General features: G+C 30.8%; 1 protein-coding gene across 1 annotated transcript in view; it reads right to left on the bottom strand.

Annotated features, from left to right (window-relative positions):
- CSMD3 (CUB and Sushi multiple domains 3) overlaps positions 1-23147 on the bottom strand; it is a 1016080-nt gene that overhangs the window by 674897 nt on the left and 318036 nt on the right. The window contains exon 6 of the mRNA XM_006916698.2: positions 6690-6802. Within this exon, the coding sequence (XP_006916760.1) occupies positions 6690-6802 (113 nt within the window). The remainder of the gene's footprint in view (positions 1-6689; positions 6803-23147) is intronic.

Here is a 23147-nt window from a genome sequence, read left to right as displayed (position 1 = left end):
TCTTGGCATGTCACTAAGAGGGACTGACTCTTAGGCTGATTGGCTGTGAGGACTGGTCATAACTACAGTGGCTTAACTATTGTGCAGGGCCTCTTGGGAAAGGCTTTGGTGCAGGCCAAGTTCAGCCACTGCCTGTCCCCTGCCCAGGGCCACTTGGCCTGAACCACAAACCAATCCTCAGATGACTGCCCCTCACATTGGGCTTGGAAATACTTGTGAGGGTCTAAGATGCAAACTGAGGCTGGCTGCCACTAGTGCTGGGCTTAGGGTTGCTTAGCAAGAGGTACAGGGGACAACGAGGCCAGATGCTGCTTGTCTGAGGTTTGTGAATCTTTTAGATTTAAGGAAAGTCTGCAGCATGAGCCATGTCAGGCTATTTGTATGGAAAAGCCAAAGGAAGCAGCTTGGGTGGGCCTGTAAATCTGTGGTATTTTCCTTTTCGACTATATGTCAGAGTCGGTATCAGTGTTATGAAGATTAATTCAGTTCTTTAGAAAATAATAAAAATTTTATAACAGAATCTCCATCTAATCTGTAATATGCTGATTTCTGTGACTATTTTTTAAGTATATACATTCTTTTACTTTACACTTTCCTGCTGTACTTTGCTCTAAAACCCATTATCATCTGATTTTAAGCCATCTTCTTTATCAGAATATGAATTTAATATTGCCAGGGGTACCTTTTTCTTATGAATGATGTCCATTATCTATGAGTTAATACATATCATTAACTCATAACCAAAATAAAAAGGATTATAAAAGAAGTGAGATAAAAGGAAATAACTATTTCTAATATTTGAGTTTATTTCTAAAATCTCATTTTATGTTTATTAAAACTGTATTCCAACTCTAAATTAAGTCACATGACTTAATTTTTAATTCATAAATATTAAAATGTTTACCAAAAAAAAGTAATTTACAAGAATTTATGTTTGACTAGAGTTAAGCAAATGAATCACGAGCATTGTTTCTGATATACAACACAGCTCAGTTTACCAGTCTGTGTTTGACAGTGGAATTTTACTTCAGGGAAATTTGAAATTAAATGATAATTATCTAGTTTACTGTCAAACACACCCACAATTTATAAATGGAATTTTGGGCTGAGAGACATATAAAACTGGAAAATAAATGTTAAAGACTAGAATAAAAAATAATTATAGTTAGAGATGGAAGCATTTAATTCTATCATTATTGTCTACTAATATGGTAAAAAGCCTTAAATTTTATATTGGCATGACTATGACATACACATTTAATCACAAAAAAAAATCCTATCAGGGAGTTTTTAATGGCTGTTTTAGACAAACTAATGCTTACTTTGACTATTTTGACTATTAAATATCTTATCATTACTGTCTCTGCTGGTTGTGATGACACTGTATTCATTAAGATGATGAATCCCACCAAACAGGTTCATAAAAAAGTAAAATAAATTTCCTTTTGCACTACAAATTTTTTTTTTTTTTTTAAATTCTGGGCAAAACTAATTATTTTGCATTGAAAGAGACTTGAAAAAAATGATATAAATAAAAACAAAAATAAATAAAAACAAAGTACAAGAATAGGAATTATTCTCAAACACTGTATATCAATGAAATTCAACTTTCTATTCTCTAAAAACTCAGTAAATGAAAATAGCTAGCTTACTTCATAAGCTTAACATAATGCAGTTATTCTACATATGATTATTTTTAGATAAGGATTCAAACAATTTATGAATTGTCCCATAGCATGGACTCTCTAAAAATTAACTAATACCTACTATAATATGAAAAAATACATATTCTTGAATTGTGCTAACAAAGTCCACTGCTACCAAATTCCACAGTCTTTACCAGAAAAGTAGCCTATTTTCCCAAGTCCAATATTCCCATGGTAGTCAACTACACCTACATTTTCCGAACCAAAAGTTTCGATCTTTACTTATCATGTCACACTCCCACTACCAACCTTGAAATCATAAACCTGACTCATATTGACAGTTATTCAAATTAGAGGAGCAGCTTCATGATTAGAATTACGGGATATGATTCCTGGCCTTTCATTAACAATGTATATATAAAGATTCAACAATAAAAACAGATGTCTAAACAAAATTAAAATATGGGTGTGTATCTAACTAATTAGATACATATATATGTGTATATACATATGTGTAAATACATATATACATGTATATATATACATATATATGTATCTAATTAAACAGTTTGATTCTGTGCTCTATTTTTAAATATGTTATATTTATGATATAAAAAGTTGTTATACAGAGGAAACTGCTTCTCAGTTTTACTCACAAAAATAAACACTATTTTAAAATTGGATTCTACAGAAAAGTGCTTTTTCCTTAGAGAAACATGGGCATACTTATTTGTGACAGTGAGAAATATAAAACCTAGTGTTTTCTCTTTTTAATTGTGGTTCCTGGATTCAAATTTTATGTTTAATCACTAGTTTTAAATGATTTGTGCCTCAGTTAGAAACTGTTTCTCACCCATTCCATATGTTTATCTTTTTCTACTGAAGCATCTTTATTCACCACATGTCTGACTTTTACTATAAGAAACTCTTAATATCTTTTGATTTAAACAACAATAAAGTGTTTGGCTATTGTAAATCTTTTAACAGATGGAGAAACTAAGCCTCAGACAACTCAAACAGCAATTAGTAACTTCACAATTCAACCCTCATCTTCTGACCTCAAATCCTCTTCATTCCTAATATATTATACTGCATCCCTGATAATCTTATTTATCTTTGTTCAGTCATTGTGCACATATATTTGTCAAAACATTTCCAAATGTAAAAAATGGAATAACAACTCCAAACCTATTTTCACGTAAATTATGGGCATCTAAAATGCGAAAGATCTCTGTGTAACTGAGGTTAATAACAGTGTATATTTATTCAACATAATTTGAAAGTTCTATTGAACATATTTTCTTACCAAAAGGATGCACAGCTGATCCCAAAATGATGATAACCTCTTTGAGAAGAACCTATCTAAAAATATTTTTCTTCAAAAATTGAAAACAGACTGTGTTACTCTTGATGTTATGTTTATTATAGAGAGAAAAATTATCTTTAAAATATTAACCTGCACAAGAAGAATGGCATAAACAAAATCATGGAAGAAAAGGAAAAAATCAAAATGCAACGAAAATCTATAAGGATTTAGAAAACTTAATTTATAATATAGAGATAGTCATATATTTCGATATTTGGAAGAGAATAAATGCCGCAATTCCCAAACTTACATGCCAAAGATAATTCTGTAATTACCTACAGCTACAGCATCTTTGACAGCACATTAAAAAAAGCATAAAATGAATAACTTAAAATGAAAAATGTTGTAATACTATTTCAAATGTGAATACTTGAGCCTTATGGATAAAAAATAATACTTTCAATCTTCTAATGGTAAAAATTTCTGTATGAGATAATTATCATCTGAAAAATCTTCCAATTTAGAAATTAAGAATACATGATCAAATATTTATAGAAATGGAAAAGAAATAGATTTAAAGTTTATAATAAGGATCAAGTGACAATAATATGAAAATTTTCACAAATAAGACAACTTCTGAACATGCCAGTCAAAGAACAGTTATTCTACTTAAGTATGAAACAGCGCAATTCAAGTTCTCATTAGAAAAGGTTAAATGGACCTTGAATGTAGGAACAATACTGAAAAACAAAGACTAATACAGTAAAATGATGCTGAAATGATTTTCATTGGGGACAGCTGAAAATTAAAGAGGAAACATTTTTGAAGCATAGAAGAAATAATAGTTTTGAAAGAAGAGGTTTCTGGTTTAAATAAAACTCAGGGGGAAAAAAGAGATGTTTTTGCTTATTTTAGATAGGAGTAGACTCAATGTGGGACCTGGGGGAGGGAAAGCATTTTCCATATCAAAGGCATTTTATTTAAATAAATACTTACTACTTTTGCATTAGAACAGAACTACATTGTTAGCAGGTACTCCTTAAATTCCACTTAGCCCTATTTAAATTATAATATTTGAAGGAATAATGAAGCTAGCCTGTAACATAATTTAAAGGAGGTTATGTTAGAGAAAGCATGTTGACGTCTCTATGTGTCTATTCCATCAATTATAAGACAAACTATAAAAACAGCTCATGTCATTCAGGAACTCTTAGTAGTTTACAGTTAATTTTCATGGTATTTTATACAATCGCAGGTTAAAGAGAAAAATAATCGGTCTTTGGAAACCTAAGCTCTATTAGAACATTAAATGTTTTCAAGATAATTGATAAATCAGTGATAATTACTTAAGAAGAATTGGAGTTATTAAGAAACCAGGTTACATGGAGACTTGGTTGTGACTTTTGTATAGTATATCCACAAATTTTCTATCTTGAATTGCTTTTAATTTAGATGCCACTGAAATTAAATGGTAACAAGGAACAATCTAGAAAGCATTATTACCACTTCATGCTTGGGAATGTATTTCAAATATATCAGAATTATGAATTTTACAGCTATTTAAATTAGCTTATTAAGTTTTTTCAATCTAAATTTATTTGATTACAGTTGAAAATTACTTCTCCAAATGAATTTTTGTTTTCTGGGTAAAATATTATTTGAAGATAATACAATGAGAAAAATTAAACCTGAATCAGGAAATTTTTTAAAGGCTACAATGCAAAGGTATAGTTTTATGTAATAAACTATGATTTTATTATAAAATCATAGCTTCCATTTTCTTAGGCCATTTTATTTTCCCTATATTGTGTAGGTATCGATCACACCAAAGATTATCTTCTTTTCATACTCCATAAAACACTTCCTTGCTATTTTACTACAGTGAATTCACTGATATGCTATATTTGTGCTGAAACCAGACAGTCAAGGCTGGAAAATCAAATTGAATCTTGAAAGCGCTATAAAAGTCAATTTAAGATCACCAAGTAGAATACTGAAAATCAAAAATACACAAATCTACTGTCGGCTTTGCATTATTATCTTATAATGCAAAATAACCTCATCTAAAGATACCCATTTCATGAAACTATATTGCATAAAAGAAACAAAGTATCACTCTATTTTTGAGAAAGAAGATCTATTTTTTTTTCCTCCAGGTTGTTATTTAAATATAAAATAAGTGCTATTTTATTTTTATTTATATTCACATAGAGTAGAAGCCATCTGACTTAGATTCCATGAATCCAGTAGAAAAGATCAGGATTCAAAGATAAGACTTTTGAATTTCTGCCATGTCATTCTTCTGCCTTTACTTATGACAAAGGGGTGTCAGAGCCATAAAATCATGCGGTTGGAAAATTCAAGGGAAAAGCTCAATCCAGAGACAAAGAGGCTCTACAACAATTCTTTTCAGTAAAAAAAGTCCTCTGATTTCTTAAGGGCACAAAAATTTTAGAAATTGAAACTAGACACTCAATGAAATATTATTACAAATTTGAAAGTGACACTGGCTGAAATTGCTAAGATTCAAGTTACTATGCACTGGACAGCTATTTTTAATGATATATAAAAATAAGTTTTTCTATGAAATTTAATTTTACTTTTAAAATATAGTATTTTTGAGTAATATACTCTGAGAAATATTGATAATATGCATAGCTTTAAGAACATATTTACATTTGTACTTCCATTCAAATTAACTATATTAGAAACTATAGCTTTTTCTACAGTAGATTTTGTCTAAAATCTTTGCTTTTAATTTATTACATCAGTTTATCTTATTACAGTGATACCAAATACACTATTCTAAATGTCAAAATACCAATTACTATTCTTGTGAGAAATCTTATGACAGGACACTTATAGAGAGGTTGCTGGTCTGCAAAATATAAACTGATTGTTGAAATCTGTGTTTCAGAAAACAATATGTGGTCTACCATTTTAGGTATTAAATATAAGCTGACTAAAGTCACCATACTAAAATTTCAAAGCACTTAGGACTGAAGACTATTAAAAAGGAAAAGAGGAAAAAAAAAAAAAAGATCAATGGAAAAATGTAACTGTGGCAATGCTCACTATTCCCTGAACAGTAGCTGATACACTACTGAGAATGAAATGAATTATTTACATAAGTAGTCAGAGGATAAAGTACACTAAACCCACAGTATATTACTGAACATTGTAGAAGTTATAGTTTCATTAGTACTCACTCCATCTTCATCATAATCTTGTTCTAAACAAAGAGTTTTTTTCATTTTACTTCAAATATTATATCCCACTTATTCAAAATTATGTCTGTTAATAAATATGCTAGACAATATCATCCTAACAAGGTTAATTAAACTAGCAATAGCAAATGTACTATATTAAAATGAATTTCAATTGATAAAGAGACTATTTACAACTGCAGGTTTTCTGTAGTGTTTTATGATACGGCTTTAGTTAGCATGTCCAACTACTGAAGCACTTTACAAACTATATAACATCTGTTACATATTACCTTTTAGAGGTCATAATATTCTTTATTATGAATATTGTGCTATAAAAATCAACTAACTTTTATACTGTAATTTAGTTAAGATCACATTATTGCCCAAGCAAGAGAATGACTATTTGTGCTTACTCAAGTAATCATTTGTTAAAGCTAAAGATATTTTACTTCCATCACAAAATGCAGTTGTGTGTACCAAAATCATTTTACACATTTTACAAGAGGCAGAAGTATTTATTAAATATACCTTGATACGGAGCACTAAATCCACGATATCGGTGATTGCTGTCTGTAACAAAATGCAGTCTGAGCCAGTTTTTGTTGCTGATAATTGGTGGTGGTATATTCATTCCAGATAACCTGAATTATGAAAGACAACAACAAAAAAATTTAAAAAGCTTTTCAGCAGTAAACGTTTTCACTGAATCGGGACCTCCAACATTTTTCTACCTGTATACAATATTCATGAGTTTGCATTATTAAATTTTAAGCATAAATAAGGTAGTTATTTATGCATAGAAAAGTCAATTATAGAATAGTGTGATTTCAAACACATCCTGCTCCAATTAGGTTGTATATATTAATAAAATCAACTGTAAACAGCATGACTTTTGAGTCACCCAAATTTATTACATTGATAGTAATAAACATAATAGAAGCTGCACTGATGGTGCTGGTCACTGTGTTACCCACGTATGTATTAATACAGTATAATTATAAAGCAGAAAGACTTCAAAGTAATAGATATACTTTTTCCATCCAATATATTTTCAATATTTCACATTTAATGGCAAATTTTGCAATTTCATTTTATAGGACAATACTATTTTAATGTCATTTCCCAATGTGATACATTCTCATGATTAACTTTCTTTATAATACATACTTCTTTAACACACTGGAAGTCTGCTTTAACTGATAGTCAGTTAAACAGAAAACGGATTGTATTTTGGAATATATATTTAGTCCCAACATATCTAGTCACAAAGTAACCATTTCATAATCTCCATAAACCAAGGCACTTAAGGCAAAATTCTGAAACTATGCCCCAGATATTTCTAGGTATATGTTATAAAGCTAATGTAAAACATTCTCAAAAGAAAGAGTATTACACAGTTAAGAAGAATTTTAGACTAAGGTTTTATAATAACCAGTATGTGATGTGTATATATCAATCATCAAAGCTTAACAGTTTTCTTCATCATAATGCAAAATAGACAGCTGATTTATTTGTTTGTGTGTGTGTTGGAGTAAGATGATTATAACTCTTATCTGTATGCCTGGCAGTCAATTATTCTAGGGGACCAGTAGGAGAACATTGGAATATCTGTCATCATACACGTAATCAGTGGTGAGGTAAAGAGATGGTGATGTAAGGACTCTTTATCTAATACCCTCTTCTTTTATCCCCCAAAACCAACATTTACTAGGATGTTTGGGAGCTAACCATCACTTTCGGTGAATGACCACCTGCCATGGAATACATAAAAATTTACCTTTGTTATATCACTGTGCCCGTGGGTATATAAAATGGGCTTGGCAACGTTACTGTGTAATCCAATTTTCCTGGATTCGGACATGACAAGTTAGGTTTTATCCCACACATTTCTCATTTCTCTCCCTGCTTTGGAATGTATTCTCTTTAACTCTTACCTATTAACACTCTTTTTTCTCTTTTCATAGGGGTGACCCTGTTTATTTGTCTGGCTGGCTGATTTTTCATATCTGAATTTAGTAAATATATGTAATTCACCTGTATAATTTTAAGACTTGAGTTTTAAAATTTTGCTTCATTACTTTCAGAAAATATCCAAGTTACATTTATTTTTGTTTGCTGTTGATTGGTTTGATTCAAACAGCAAATTGGATAAAAAAATATTTGGACTTGGTATGATTATATTTTCAATAGTATAGCGTGTTTCCTGCCAGAATTTGATTTACATTTTGGTAATCTTCGATTCCCTGATTTGGTGAGCATAAATATCCATTAGAAAAATTTTAAATTATATTTTGACAGTCTGTACAAATTTCTAAATTTAAGGAGATTATAATGTTGTAATGGTTATAATATAATAAAGTACAACGTTTGGAGAGAGGTCCTTATGAGATCCAATAAATGAAAAGCAACTCAACAAGGATATCAAGAAAATTGAGATAGGAAAGAAGATGAAGCAGACAATAAAAAGGATAAATTCCCTTCATTCTCAGGTACATCAAAGATAATTTCAGCAGTAGAGTTCAGTAAAGGAGAGTAATAGCTACTAAGGAACTAGAGTGTGGAGCCTGAATTCACCTTCAGGAATTGACAAAGGTGGAACTGAAGATATTAGGACTGCAATAGGTAGAGGCATAACATCCATGAGGTGGGAAAATAATGGCAGTTTAGCAGGGGTGGAACTAAGGGGATATCCCTGACAGCCTCAGTTCTTCACCTCATGAAGCGGACTGTAGAATAGCCAAGACACTGAACTAGAAAGCAAATGGACCATAGTACCCCCTGCCACAAAGAAAGAAAAGTATCTTCATTGGTTATTAAGGGTGTTACATAGAATTTCCAAATGTGGTCAACCAGTACCACTCATTATTTAAACACGACTTGCAAAATATGACTTTGTTTATGGAGAAGTCTAGTAAGTGAATCTACATATTTTTGCAACATATTTCACATGTTATCAGATGCTAGAAATGAAAGACTGAGAACATATGCCACCTAGAATGATTCCATTAAACTAATTAATTTAGAAAATCAATTACTTAAATAATAAAAGAGATATTTCTTAAATATAACTGATTGGTACTCTATATGAAATAACTATAGTCATTTGAAAGTAAGCTCATAAAGGTTCATTCCAGTATAAAGTCAGTGAGACTCATCTCTTGATAATGAAGAAATGAAGTATATTCAATAATTATTTACTATGCACTTACTATATGACAAATACTGATGCTAAGAGTTGGAAGTACAGTTGTAACAAGATAGACCAATTCATGATTTTATAAAGTGAAAATAAAGACAATAACATGAATAAATTAATACATTCAGATGGAGCAAATGATATACAAAAAAATAAGAGTAATATGATAAACAATGTCTAAAAAAGAGTTTCCAATTGTTCTACCTTTTCCACTTTACACTCAAAATAGCCATATTCATGACTGCATGTCTTAGATTATTAAACTGAATTTTAGAAGAATTAAATCAAAGAAAATTATGAAAATAACAAATGTTATAAATATGTAACCTACTAGAATTATTTGCATCCAGGTAGAATTCAAGACATGTCTTTTGAGCAATTAATAACTTTAAATGAACAGTAAATTAATAATGACATCAAATTTAACTGAATATTTAATGTAGAAATACTGACAATAACATAGTGCAACTTGCCATAATTAATCTTCTCATAGATTTTTATTTATATAATTTTCTGTAGAAATAAATCATACATTGATATTTAAAATTAGATGCAACATTTTCTACTGTAGATAGTCCCTTAGAGAATATGATTTTGACACTTACAATTTTTATTTTTAAATCAGTGAAGTGGAAGAAACCTAAGCAAACCAAAGGTCTTTATCACTTTTTAAAAGTCCCTAAAACTATTCTGAGCCTAGTCTTCGGCTTATAATTCTCTTGCCAGATCTTCAATGCTGTTATCTGTTGATCTCTGATTCTCGACTTTCTCAAAATTGTACTTGTAACAACAAGTGTCTTTGATGTCTCTAACATCTATTTTTTAATCTTTCCAGATTTTTAAAAGCATTCAAATCTAATGTTCTGTCCTTCCTCATCTTTACAGCTCATAGGCTCAGTCAAACCTTAAACAGAAAATTATTCAAATCATCACACGTACGACCGGAACTCTCACTCTCCCCCCACAATTCTCTCACTCTCCCTAAATTTACTTTGCTCTCTCTCTTGCTTTGTGCTACTGTTCCTTCATTCTGTCGCTGTCTCTTCCCCTCTTTAACACTTTTGACCTCCTTTTCTCCTGTGGCAATTAGATAAAACTCATTCCTCACATCTCCTCAGTTCTCCACAATTTTGTTAGAAAAACTGTCCTATACTGAGCTGCAATTAGTTTCTGAAAATTCATTTGTTCATCTTAACTCAAGGTCTTTTTATGTACTTTTCTTTAGGGCTGAATAAATACCTCCCCCTTTTTTTTTTTACCTTTATTTACTTTATTCTTATTTTCAGTGAGCCAGCCATAAAGTTTCAAGTTTAAGATAAATGTCTAATCCCCTTCTCTGTCCTCACAGAGCACATTTGCATATTCTTATCACACTATTTATTATTTTTTAAGTAGTAAGTTTTCTGTCTTCACTATTATTTTATATATTCTTTGAAGGTAAGTTATTAAATCCCTGGGCTAAGCACAATAAATTGACAAAAAATAAGTATACACTGATTCTGTTTATCAAAAAAAATAACTATAAGCTGTTTGGGCACTTGCCCTATCTTTTGGTAGCTATGTATGTATCCATACTTTTAGATAAATTTTCAATAATTCAATTTCATATAATTATCAAATGCCTTAGTTCTTCTTGATTTTCTTTATTCAAGGCCCACCCAAAATTCAATCTTCTTAAGGCTTAAATTCCCTTAACTGAAGGTTATCCCTCTATTCCCTGAATACCAAACTCATTTGTTAAAACTATATTATGGTATCGTCATTGCTTTATTCTTATTATGTTACACATATTTTATAAATTATAAGAAGTTGGAAGCTGGATCCACATTGAATTTATCTCTGAACTTACAAGGACATTTCAAATTGTAGATAATAAATAGGTGCTATAATTAGATGAAGTAATACTCTATTACAAAATTTCTTAAAGTGTGTTCTACTGAATATTAGCTACCAGAAATGACTTTGGGATGGGGAAAGGTACACTAGTCAAAATATTTTTGAATTTTTCTTTTGTAACCATATCCTCTTACAGAATTTCTTAAATTTACTTCAACTACCACCCTCCCTTTTCCATGCTTTGCCATAAAATCAAATAACCTGCAGTGGAATTATTTTATAGAACCCTTTCAGAAACCACTAATTTTATTCATTCCTTCATGTCTAGAAAGGAATGCATTTTATAGCGGCAAGGAAAAACAGCATCCTTTAAAATAGTAAAAAAAAATTAATAAACTTTCTGTTATGTTCTGTAGCATATTATATGTTGAAAATTTATTTGTACCAACAAAATTAATCCATTTCTGGGATAACATTAAAAGCACTAATCTTCCATGCTGTGCAATCATGAATACTCATGTGTGGAGTATACAGATATCCACACTGACCAAGCTGAGCTTTTTTTGTCACAGATGGCTTACTGTGCTCTTGGTTAGATACCCAAAAGTCAGTGAACTGCAAAACACACAATCCTATGTGGTTTTAACAAGAGCATTAAGAAGCTAAGCATTATGTAATGCCATCCAATTATTCTGAAACCAGATGTTATAAAGTATTTGCAAGCAAATGAGAAAAGTAGCTAGGCTAAATTTTCTTGTTTCCTTTTCCCCTCTGCCTTCATCCATACACCCCACTTGCTTACCACCATCTGCATCCTCATTCTGGCATCCGACTTACTCCGCATTTCCATGATCTATCTTTCATACATATTCTCTTATGAAAACTGGCTGCTGCGGAAGAACATTACTTTTGTCTAAATACATGCTTCAGGAAAATCCCTGTTTATATTTTAGATATAATGTGCATGTGTTCAACTACTGAAATTTAATTAAGATGGAACAAACAAACTGAATACTACTCTTACTATTTTGAAATTGAATTTGTAATTAAAAAGCTGGCAAAGAAAAATCTCCAGATCTAGATTTTTTTAATAGATAGTTTACTAAACATATAAAGAATTAACAATTTAATCCATTCTTTTCCAGAAAATAGAAACGCTTCCCAACTAATTTTGTGAGTTTAGTATTATCCTGATGATAAAACCCAAAAATGTCAGTACAAAAACAAAAACAATCAAATCACTTTAGATCAATATCTTTCATGAACTTGGATGAATACGATGGATTATTTAGTCATAAGAAGAGATGAAATATTTCCATTTACAACAACATGTATGGATCTTGAGATTATCTTGCTAAGTGAAATAAATTAGAAAATATTGAGAACCATATGATTTCTCTCATATGTGAGATATAAAACAGAAAGCAAGAAACAAGACAAACAAACAAAAACTCATAGACCCAGATGACAATTTAGTGGTTACCAGAGGGAAATGGGAGATTGGGAAGTAAAGAAGGATAACGGGGGTTAAATATATGGTGAAGGAAGGAAATTTAACTTTGGGTGGTTAACATACAATGAAATATATATATGATGTATTATCGAATTCTATACTTGAAACCGATACAATTTGATTAACCAATTTGATTAACCAAATTCAACTAAAAAAAAAGTATTAGCAAATTGAAACTACCAACATATAAAAAGAATCATATACCATGACCTAGTGATATTTATTCAAGTTATATAAGGCTGGTTCAACATTTGAATATCAATCAATGTAATCCACCAATCAACAAGCTATAGAAGAAAATGTAAATGATCAAATTAATGGACACAGAGAAACACGGGACAAAATCCAACACCCATTCATGATAAAAACTCTCGACAAATCTGCTAAACTTGCTAAAGAGCATACATGAAAAACTTACAACATCAAATTTAGTACTGAATTACCAAAACCTCTGATTAAGACCCTAACATGGCACATTGTTCTTATTCAACATTGAGCTGGAAATTCTATACTAAGTCAGAAAAAATAAATAAAAGGAATATATACTGGAAAGAAAAAAAGAAACTAGGCCTATTTGAAGATGACATGATTATTTATGTAGAAAATCCCAAGCAATCTATAAAATAAACTCCTAGAACTAATAAGTGCACTCAGCCAGGTCACTGGATACAAGATGAACACACAAAAACCATCTACATAATAACAATGAACATGTAGAAACTGGAATAAAAAACACAATACAATTACGATTGCTCCAAATAAAATTAAATACTTAGGTGTAAATCTAGTAAATCATTTATAGGGTCTGCATCAGGATAATTACAAAATGCAACGAAAGAAATAAAAGACAGATAAATGAAGAGATATACTATATTTCTGAATTAGAAGACTTTGCATAGTAAAGATGCCAATTCTCCCTCAGTCTACAGGTTCTATGCAATTCCTTTTGAAACCTCAGCAAATTATTTTTGTAGACACTGACAAGATAATTATAAAATATTTCTAGAAAGGTGTGGGACTCAATAATTAAAACAAATTTTAAAAAGATAAAGTGGTAGCTTTTCCAACAAATGATGCTGGAGCAACTGGATAATCATAGGGAAAAAATGAAAACAAATTCTTTGGGATCTAAGCTAGACAAAGAGTTTTAAATTTAAATACAAAAGCATGATCCAGAAAGAAAAAAATTGATAAATTGGGTTTCTACAAAATTAATCACTTTTGCAATATAGAACTTGAATGAGAAGATTAAAAGACAAGCTACAAGATAAAAAATAATATTTACATTCCACATATCTGAGAAAGAATCTGTATCTAGAATAGATATTATAGTGTACAAGAACTCCCGAACTCGACTGTTAAAAAAAAATAGTAAATGAGCAAAAGACATAAGTAGACATTTCACTGAAGAGGGTATAATGATAGGAAATATGTATATGAATATCTGTACCACATCATTAGCCACTGAGGAATACAAATTAAAACCAAAATAAGATGCATGACATACCAATCAGAAAATGGCTAAAATAAAAAATAAATAAAAAGTAACTACACTAAATATGAGGATGCAGAAAAACTGGACTACTCATATATTGCTGATGGAAATGTAAAATGGTACAGTCATTCTGGCAAAGAGTATTATAGTCTCTTATAATGCATTTACTATACAATCCAGCAATTGTTCTTTTTAAATTTATTTTTCAATTACAGCTGACATATTAGTTTCAGGTGTACAACATAGTGATTAAACATTTATATACCTTATGGAGTATTCTTGAGCATTATGCCAGAGAAATGAAAGACCATGTTCACATAAAAATCTGTTCATTAATCTCCAAAACAACTTTAATTATAATAGCCAAAATCTTTAAAGAATTGAAATGCTCCATGACAGGTAAATGAGTCAACAAATTTTAGTACATCCATACCATGGAATACTACTCAGTAATATAAAGGAACATACTACTGATAACACACAACAACCTAAATGTCTCTCAAGAGCATTATGTATGAAACAAATAAAAAATATATATAACTGAAAAAAGACAATCTCAAAGAGGTCATAGGCTGTATAATTTCACTGACACAACATTCTTGAAATGGCAAAATAAAAAATGAAGAAATAGCTGTGTTTGCTAGGAGCTGTGGTGGTTGGAAGAGGTGGAGAGGCAGCACATGGCTATGGCTATAAAAGGGTAGCTGGAGAGATACTTTTGATGAAATTGTTCTGTATCTTGACTGGGATGATGGTCAGAAGAATCCATACTTATAACTAGAGAACACAATACGCACACACATACAATGAATGCATGCAAAACTAGTGAAATCTCAATCAGTTCAACGGATTCTATCAATGTCCATTTCCTGGTTGTAATATTGTACTGCAGTTATGCAAGACATTACCATTGGGAGAAACTGAGTGAATAGTACTCAAATCTTTCCATATTATTTCTTACAACTGAATGTAAATCTACAATGTATCAAAATAAAAAGCTTTCTTAGAATTTCAAATAATAATCACAATTATTTATAAACTTACAACAGCATTATTCACATTAACCAAAAGTTCTTAAAAATCTAATTGTTCATCAGCTGATGAATGAGAAAACAAATATGGCATATCCATACAAGGCAATAATATTTAGCAATAAAAATTAAGAATTTATATGTTATAACATGAATGAAACTTGAAAACATCATGGTAAGTGAAAGATATCTGTAAGAAAAGGCCACATATAGTATGATTCTACTTATATGAAATATCTGTGTCAGGTGAATCTTAAGAGACTGAAAGTAGATTAGTGGTGGTCTAGGGTTTCTAATAGTGGTAGTATAGAGATGGAGAGTGACTGCCATTAAGTATGAGTTTTCTTCTTAGAGTGATGAGAGTTCTCAAATTAGATTATGGTGATAGCTGCACAACTGTGAATTTACTAAAAAACACAGGATTTACATTTTAAGTGTGCTACTTCTAATGTGTGACATATCTCAATAAATTATATAATTATTATGTAAATTATATATATATATCAACAAAGCAGTTAAAACATAATAGATTAAAAGTAAAATGATAGAAGAATATACTATGTAAACATTAATCAAAAGAAATTATGGGATAGTTATAAAATGCTATACAAAGACTTCACAGCAAAAAATATTACCAGAGATAAAGTAGAACATTACATAGTGACAGAATACATTTATCAATAAGACTTAAAAATCTGGCACTATTCATGTATTTTTACATGAAGCAAAAACTGATAGGACTAAAACAATAGATAAGTCCATAATCATAAGGACTTCAAAAATATTTTCTTAGTTTTGGTTAGAGTAATGTATATAGATAATCAACAAGGATACTGAAGACCAAAACGACTCTATCAAACTTTTTCTACATGACATTTAGAAAATATTTCACCTAACATTTTTTTTTTTCAAATGGATATAATAAGAAAAAATATTCTGGGCCATAAAACCAATATCGACATTTTAAAAATAATTGGAATCTTACAAAATATGTTTTCTGAACAAAATGCAATTAAACTAGAAATAAAGTACAAAAGATAACCTAAAACTCCTCAAATATTTGTACATTAAATAATATACCTAAAATAACCTAAATGTAAAGGATGATGTAAAGTTGAATCTAAAAATTTTTAAATTAAATTGTCAATAACTGGAACATTAATAGCAAGTAGAGGAAATTTTATAGTATTACTAAGTATTACTGAGTTAGAATTAAAGAAGTTTCAAGTCAATAATCTAAGCTCCTACTTTAAAGAAATTAGAAAAAAACAAAACAAATTAAATCCAATTCAAGCAGAAGAAAATTGACAATAAGGAAAAGAGCAGAAAGGAATAAAATTGAAAGCAGAAAACAGCAGAGAAAAATCAATAAAATTAAAATTTGTTGTTGGAAAAGATTGATTAAATTGGTAAACATGGTACTAGACTGATCAGAGAGAGAATACAAATTATATCAGAAATGAATGAGGAGTTATCATTAGACAATACGGGTATTTCACTAATAATAATGGAATTATAAACCATAAAATTTATGCCAGTAAACTTGAAAACTAAGATAAAATTGAAAAACTTATTAAAAGGCGTGTATTACAAAAGCTCTCTCTAGAAGAAATAGGTTACCTGTGTATCCATATCTATTGTAGAAATAAAATTTATAGTAAAAACATTCCAACAAAAAAATTCTAGGCTTGTATTGGCTACGCTGAAGTCTAATAAACATTTAAAGAAGAATAGATGCCATCTACACTCAATCTCATTTTTGAAATAAAAGAAGGAAGTGTTTACCAGCTACTTTTACAAAGCTACTACTACTGTTATAACAAAGCTGGAAAATGACATTACAGGACAATAATACTACACGTAATTATCCTCTATGAAAACAAATGAAAAAATACCTATTAAAATATTAGCAAATTTAACTCATCAGTGTATAATAATGAATTATGGTTAAGAGGAATAAAATGCAAGATTGGTTCAACTTTTTAAAATCAATCTATGTATTTCAGTGTATCAACAAACTAAAAAAGAAAAACCAAATGACCATCTCAACAGATGTATAAAAAAAGATGACAAAATTCAATATCTATTTATGACAAAAACAAGTCTCAGCAAACTAGAAAATAATTTTTTTCAAACTGATAAAGGGTATCTATGAAAAACGTACAGTTAATATAATACTGATGTCATTCTTAAAGGTGAATAACTTAAGATCAGGAAAAAGGACATCTACTCTCACCATTCCTGTTCAGCAATGAATTGGAAGTTCTCGCCAGTGCAAGGAAAATAAAGACAGACAGACTGATGTTGAAAGAAGGAATAAAAGTGTCTTTGTTTTCAAAGGACATAATTGTCTATGTAGAACATTTTTAGGAATCTGTAAAATGGCGGTAGACCTCATACATGAGCATATCAAGATGTCAGGATAGAAAATGAATACACAAAAATCAACTGTATTTCCACATTTTAGCAATAAACAATTGAGAATAGAAAATTTTAATAAAGAATCACGATGTGATCAAAAATAATTGAAATAAAGATAAACATGACAAAATACATGCCAGGGTATTTTTTATATGCTTCAAACTTCAAAGCACATATCAAAGAAATCATATTTCTTTACTTAGGATAGCAAAGTAAATAGGTTATACTTCCATTACAGGATGATTCACTACAGCTATGATGTCAATTTTCCTCAAATTGGTCTATAAATTCTGTATAATTCTTGTGAAAATCTCAGCAAATATTTTATGAAAACTGATGAGATGATTCTAAAATTAATGTGGAAATATGAAATACCAACAAAATTCAGTGTCTGATAGTTTAAGACTGGGCTTATAATTAGCTCTGAAGAAGCCTGAACTCACTAATCTGTAGTGATCAATGTAATTACTTTAGTATATGTTCAATGTTGGTTTTATTACCTATATTATTACTATTGTTTTCCTTTTATTTATGTTATTGTAAACCATAGAACCTCTCAAAAAATGCCTCATAAAGAAAGATGTTATTTTCTACATTATTTAGCTTTTTACTTTTCAATATTAGGTTCAGTGATTTCTTTCTTCCTCTCAATTTATTTTACAAGCAGAGACTGGTTTTAGATTATCTCAAGTCCAGTGTCTTGTACTATACTGTACTAACTCAAAATTATATCATGATATAATTGTGATTTTATTTGAAAAAAATAACAAATATATTGGGATTCCTTTAGATACATGACCACCATTATAATTTTTTAACTACGTCTTTAAAATTAATTGTGCATCAGTATATATAAAGCCCCAAGCTCCAAGATCTCAAGTAACTTTTGCTTAGCACATCAGAAAACTATTGAATGATTTATTATTCAAGACAGAGAAAAGAAGAAAACAACATAAAAATACAAAATAAAAACTGAAAACCATGTTTTGTTAATTTCCCAGCAAATAATGCATGCACACTCAGGGAGAATCTCAAAGAAACTGTAATAAAGGAACTATTTATAGAGTTGTGGGAAAGGAAACAAAATGGAATGCTGTGGCACCAAGGGCAACAGGTTTCCATACTATACCCACTCTCCTCATGGGAACTGGTATCCACCCTGTGAAAAATAGGGACACTCAAATGCAGTGAGAGCTGGTGCTGGGGACTTTTATGGGGAACAAAGTCAGTTCCTTCTCTGGCTCAACTCAAAAGGAAGTCAGTAGGCGAGAGATTCTACAAAGGCAGAGCAGTGCAGTTGAGTGTGGATATGGGACAAAGGAAAGGGGCAGCGAATCACAGCACACTTGTCAAAGTGCTCATCATTTACACAAAAATACCAAAGGTAAAAGACAGCCTAGTTACAAGGGGAGAAAACCATAGTTTGAATATTGAATATGCATACAACAGAATATTTAAAGCCACACATTTCATAAAAATAAAAATAATTATAGGAAAAGGATAAATAAGGAGTACAGTGTCTTACTTCCTAAGCTACATCGCCATTCAACAAATAACTGTCATGAGTCTTCTATATCCCAAGCATGCTTTCTTGGGATACATCAGTAAATACAGTGCCAGCTTTTTCACTGTAGGGAAGGAACATCATGTAATGTAGCGAGATTAACAACAGAAATGGTAACTGTGCATAATGAAGCAGAGAAAAGGACAGAACAATCAAGGGGTTCATGACCCAGTAAACGTTCTCTTCTCTCCTTAAACTCTTAGTGAAAGGAACATACTCTGACAAGGTGGGGGGTCACAGCCCAGGGAAGTGTCCAGCAAAAGCATCCATGTGGTCCATGGCAAAGCTGGGCTCCCACAGAAGGAAAGCTCTTGACTGGGAGCCTTGCAAGGAAAACAACTCTGGGGAACATAATATAAAACCTTTCCTTCCTGACCTGCTTTTGTCTCTGGATTCCCCCCTGAAACAGACCCCTAAACGAAAAGAATTCCTAATGGTTAGCTTTAAAAATGATTGCTTTTTTTCTTTTTGGATATTTTCCTTTTCTTTATGCCATTTTATCTTCTTATACAATTTTAAAGCTAATAATTATAAACATGACAAATGGGAATGGGTTCTCCTCTTCTGTATAGTATTTCAGCTCAGATACAATTTTGTTCCTCAAGAGTTCTCTAAATCTATTTTTTAAAATAAAATGTATTTTAAAACTGACTTTTCATGAAATAATATTCTATGAAATCATTGGAATTAGAAATAATCATTGAATTAATGTCATAGTAGAAATATTTCATATATTTCTATAAATATCTTTAAGTAATGTTCACCAAATAAATACCAAAGTAAAACAAGTTTAAGCATATTGTATCTACACTTTCTCTTCTATTAGTCTAAGTTTATAAACATGTATTTATAAATTTGAATACAGGTATTTATATTTAGGATCTTATAAATATTTGCATTCATAATTTTGTTATATAACCAAATTTCAGATAAACTATATTCAGTAAGAAGAACCTCAATTTATTTACTTTGGTTTTAGAAGAAAGTTAAATTATGAAATTGTACCCTCTAGGATACTGATCATACTAACAATATTTCTCATTGCCTTCACACACCTTTATTTGGGTTCTATCTTTTGAAAAGAAGTAAAGCACATTGGTCTGTATATGTGAATTGAGAGAGTAGAGGGGTGGTTTACAAATGAAGAATGGAAAAGAAAAATCTTATCATGCTGACTTAAATGAGAAATGAGAGACTGCAGAATTGGCCATATAGTTGGTAGCAAAATTCAAATAGGTATACAAGACATATATCCATATTCTAAAATGGAGTCTGTTGAATAAAGTATTCTAGTACCATCCTTCTTATTCAATAATGATTTTTCATTTGGCCTTCTATTATAAATATTAATTGAGCAGTTTGTATGTACCAGGCACCTAACAAGCTGGTGGGGATAACAATAAAGATATTACCCTCAAGGAGCTTACATTTTGGTTGGAGGAAGAAAATAATAATATGAATGAAAAAATATATAGCATGCCAGGCAGTAATAAGTACTACTAATGAAACTAAATACTGTGAGCAAGACAAAGAATAATATGGTTAGAGAGATTAGAAAAAGGTCCCTCTTATAATGACCACTTTAGCTGAGTTCTGAAGGAAGTAAAGGCATAAGCCATGTAGGTATCTCACACATGGCATTTACATGGAACCTTGAGCGTGGTTCTGTGGCTGGAGTGGAGTGACTGAGAAAGGCAGCGGTAAGAAATGGCATTAAGGGATAGCAGTCAGCCAGGCTGTAAAGAATTGTGTAGGAAAGCTATTGGAATGTTTTTAGTGAAGGAGTATCAGGTCTAATTCGCATTTTATAAAGAAAGATTGAGCTGATGTGTGGAACAGAACTGGGTTGCTAAAAGTGGAGTTTACTTGGATAATCCGGTGATAATTTATAGTCTGGGAATGAAGTTGATGGCAATAGAGGCAGATAAAGAGGTCATTCCCACATTAATTTTGCTGAGAATCAAAGAAGTTTGTGAGAAAGGAAAGAGTTAAATATGACTTCAAAATTTTGCTCAAAGCAAATGGAGAGATAAAGTACCACTAACTAGATGGAGAAGAATGTCAGAAGTGGAGATCTGGGAGGAAACAGTGAGAACCCAGTTTTGGACATGTGAAGTTTGTAATGCTTATCAGAAATCCAAGCAGAGCTGTCACTAGTGTATATATGTGGTTATTAAAGCCACATTTCCAGATACAGTTGCCAAGAGAATGAGAATACTAAGAACTCACTCTGCTTCTTGTTCCCTCCCCGAGGTCAACCCCAGAGACATTATAGAGAGAAAGATGGGAGAACTTTGAGATGGTTTTCTCCAATACTGAAATATGTGGATCCTGCTTTGAATCTCTCAGTGTGTTAGGGAGTGTGGCAGCCAGGTTTGAGGACAGGAGACTAATAAAAGGAAGAGGGATGTTAAAATTCTGCTCTTACTTTTCATCCACTCGCCTTGGGATGTCAATGTTCTGCACCTATGTGAGGGGCTATTCCTAAATTCCTCTTCCTCTTTACCTCATTCTTAAGAAGTGACACAGAGTTGTTACTTTGACTTCTGGTGCTGATGAGGTTTTGTGAAAAACACTTAAGGACTGCTAGCTTTGGGGAGGTTTTTTCCCACCTTCCATTCCAAATATATAGGGTTGATAGAGTTTAGTTTAAACTCGTACAGTCTGTCTTTGAAGCATATTAATTTTATCAACTGGTATAAATTATTTTTACATTGATAATATTGAGTTTGTTTTATTTCCCCCACTTTATTTGCCTTTAACATCATCTTTTTCCAGAAAAAAATATTATGTAGTTATGTCTGTGCTATCTCACAGGGATATTCTAAATTGCATTCATGAAGTCCATTTGTATTCATAATAAATGAATCTTCAGGTTTCCAAATACAATATATTTTTTCTTCTATTTTATGCATTTAAATATTTAATCCATTTGAGATATATTTTAGTGCAAAGTGGGAGATGAAATAAAGTTTGAATTTTTCCCCATACAGCTGCCAATTGTCCCAGTACAATTGAAAATATTTGCATTTCTTAAGGAGATGTTTGCTTTATCAAACCTTATGTTCCAATATATACTTGAATTTCTACTTTGTTTCATTGATTGTATCTGCTTCCAGGTATACCTACAATATTGTTTTAATGATTGCACCTCTTTGTATTTCTATGTTCCCACCTAGTACAAAGGTCCATCCTCATTATTATATTTTTTGAAAAGTTTTAGTCATTTCTACCTGTATGTTTCCAAACTTATTATAAAGTTTCTGAAAAATGATATTTGGAATTTTGATGATAATTGTATTAGACTCATTTGGAAAGAATTAACAGCCTGGACCATGGTTTAAAATAGATAACTGGTACAGCAGAATCACAAATCAATTAGAATAGACAAGAAAAGTATCAGCCTGATGCAGTTACCTCTGTCTTATCTGATACTTCTCAATGAAGTTATGTGGTTCTCCTCACAGCATCTTCATATTTCTTTTTAGGATAATCCCTCTTTATTTTACATTTTGAAGTTTGCAAATTTGCCCTCAAAATAACTTCTGCCTGTGGCTTTAATTAATTTTATATATTTATTTTGTCTCGTTTTCTTGTTGTCTCTTTTTTAATTGTGTTCTTTACTTAATTCTCCTAGCTTTCCGAGATTTATGCGTCTTTGTTTTAAATTGAAAAACAAAACTTCTTCAATTTCACATTTTATGTCTTTAACCAGAACTTCTAGAACAATGCGAAATTTCATGTATATTTTTAAATAGAACTACAGTGATACAAGTTGAACTGGGAACTTTTCGTCAAGCAGAAAAGTAGAAGTGTCAAAGAAAAATATTACAGTAGGACCTTAGATTTGTTATTCCAAATTCAGCCTCTAACCAGGTGAACAAAGCCAATCTCTACAATGTTCTTCAATCCAGCAATATGGGAATTGCT

Source organism: Pteropus alecto, unplaced genomic scaffold (assembly GCF_000325575.1).
Source record: "Pteropus alecto unplaced genomic scaffold, ASM32557v1 scaffold164, whole genome shotgun sequence".
In the NCBI taxonomy this organism is placed as follows: Eukaryota; Metazoa; Chordata; class Mammalia; order Chiroptera; family Pteropodidae; genus Pteropus; species Pteropus alecto.
The sequence above is the reverse complement of the archived record's forward strand: the minus strand, read 5'-3'. Positions and strand labels throughout refer to the sequence as shown.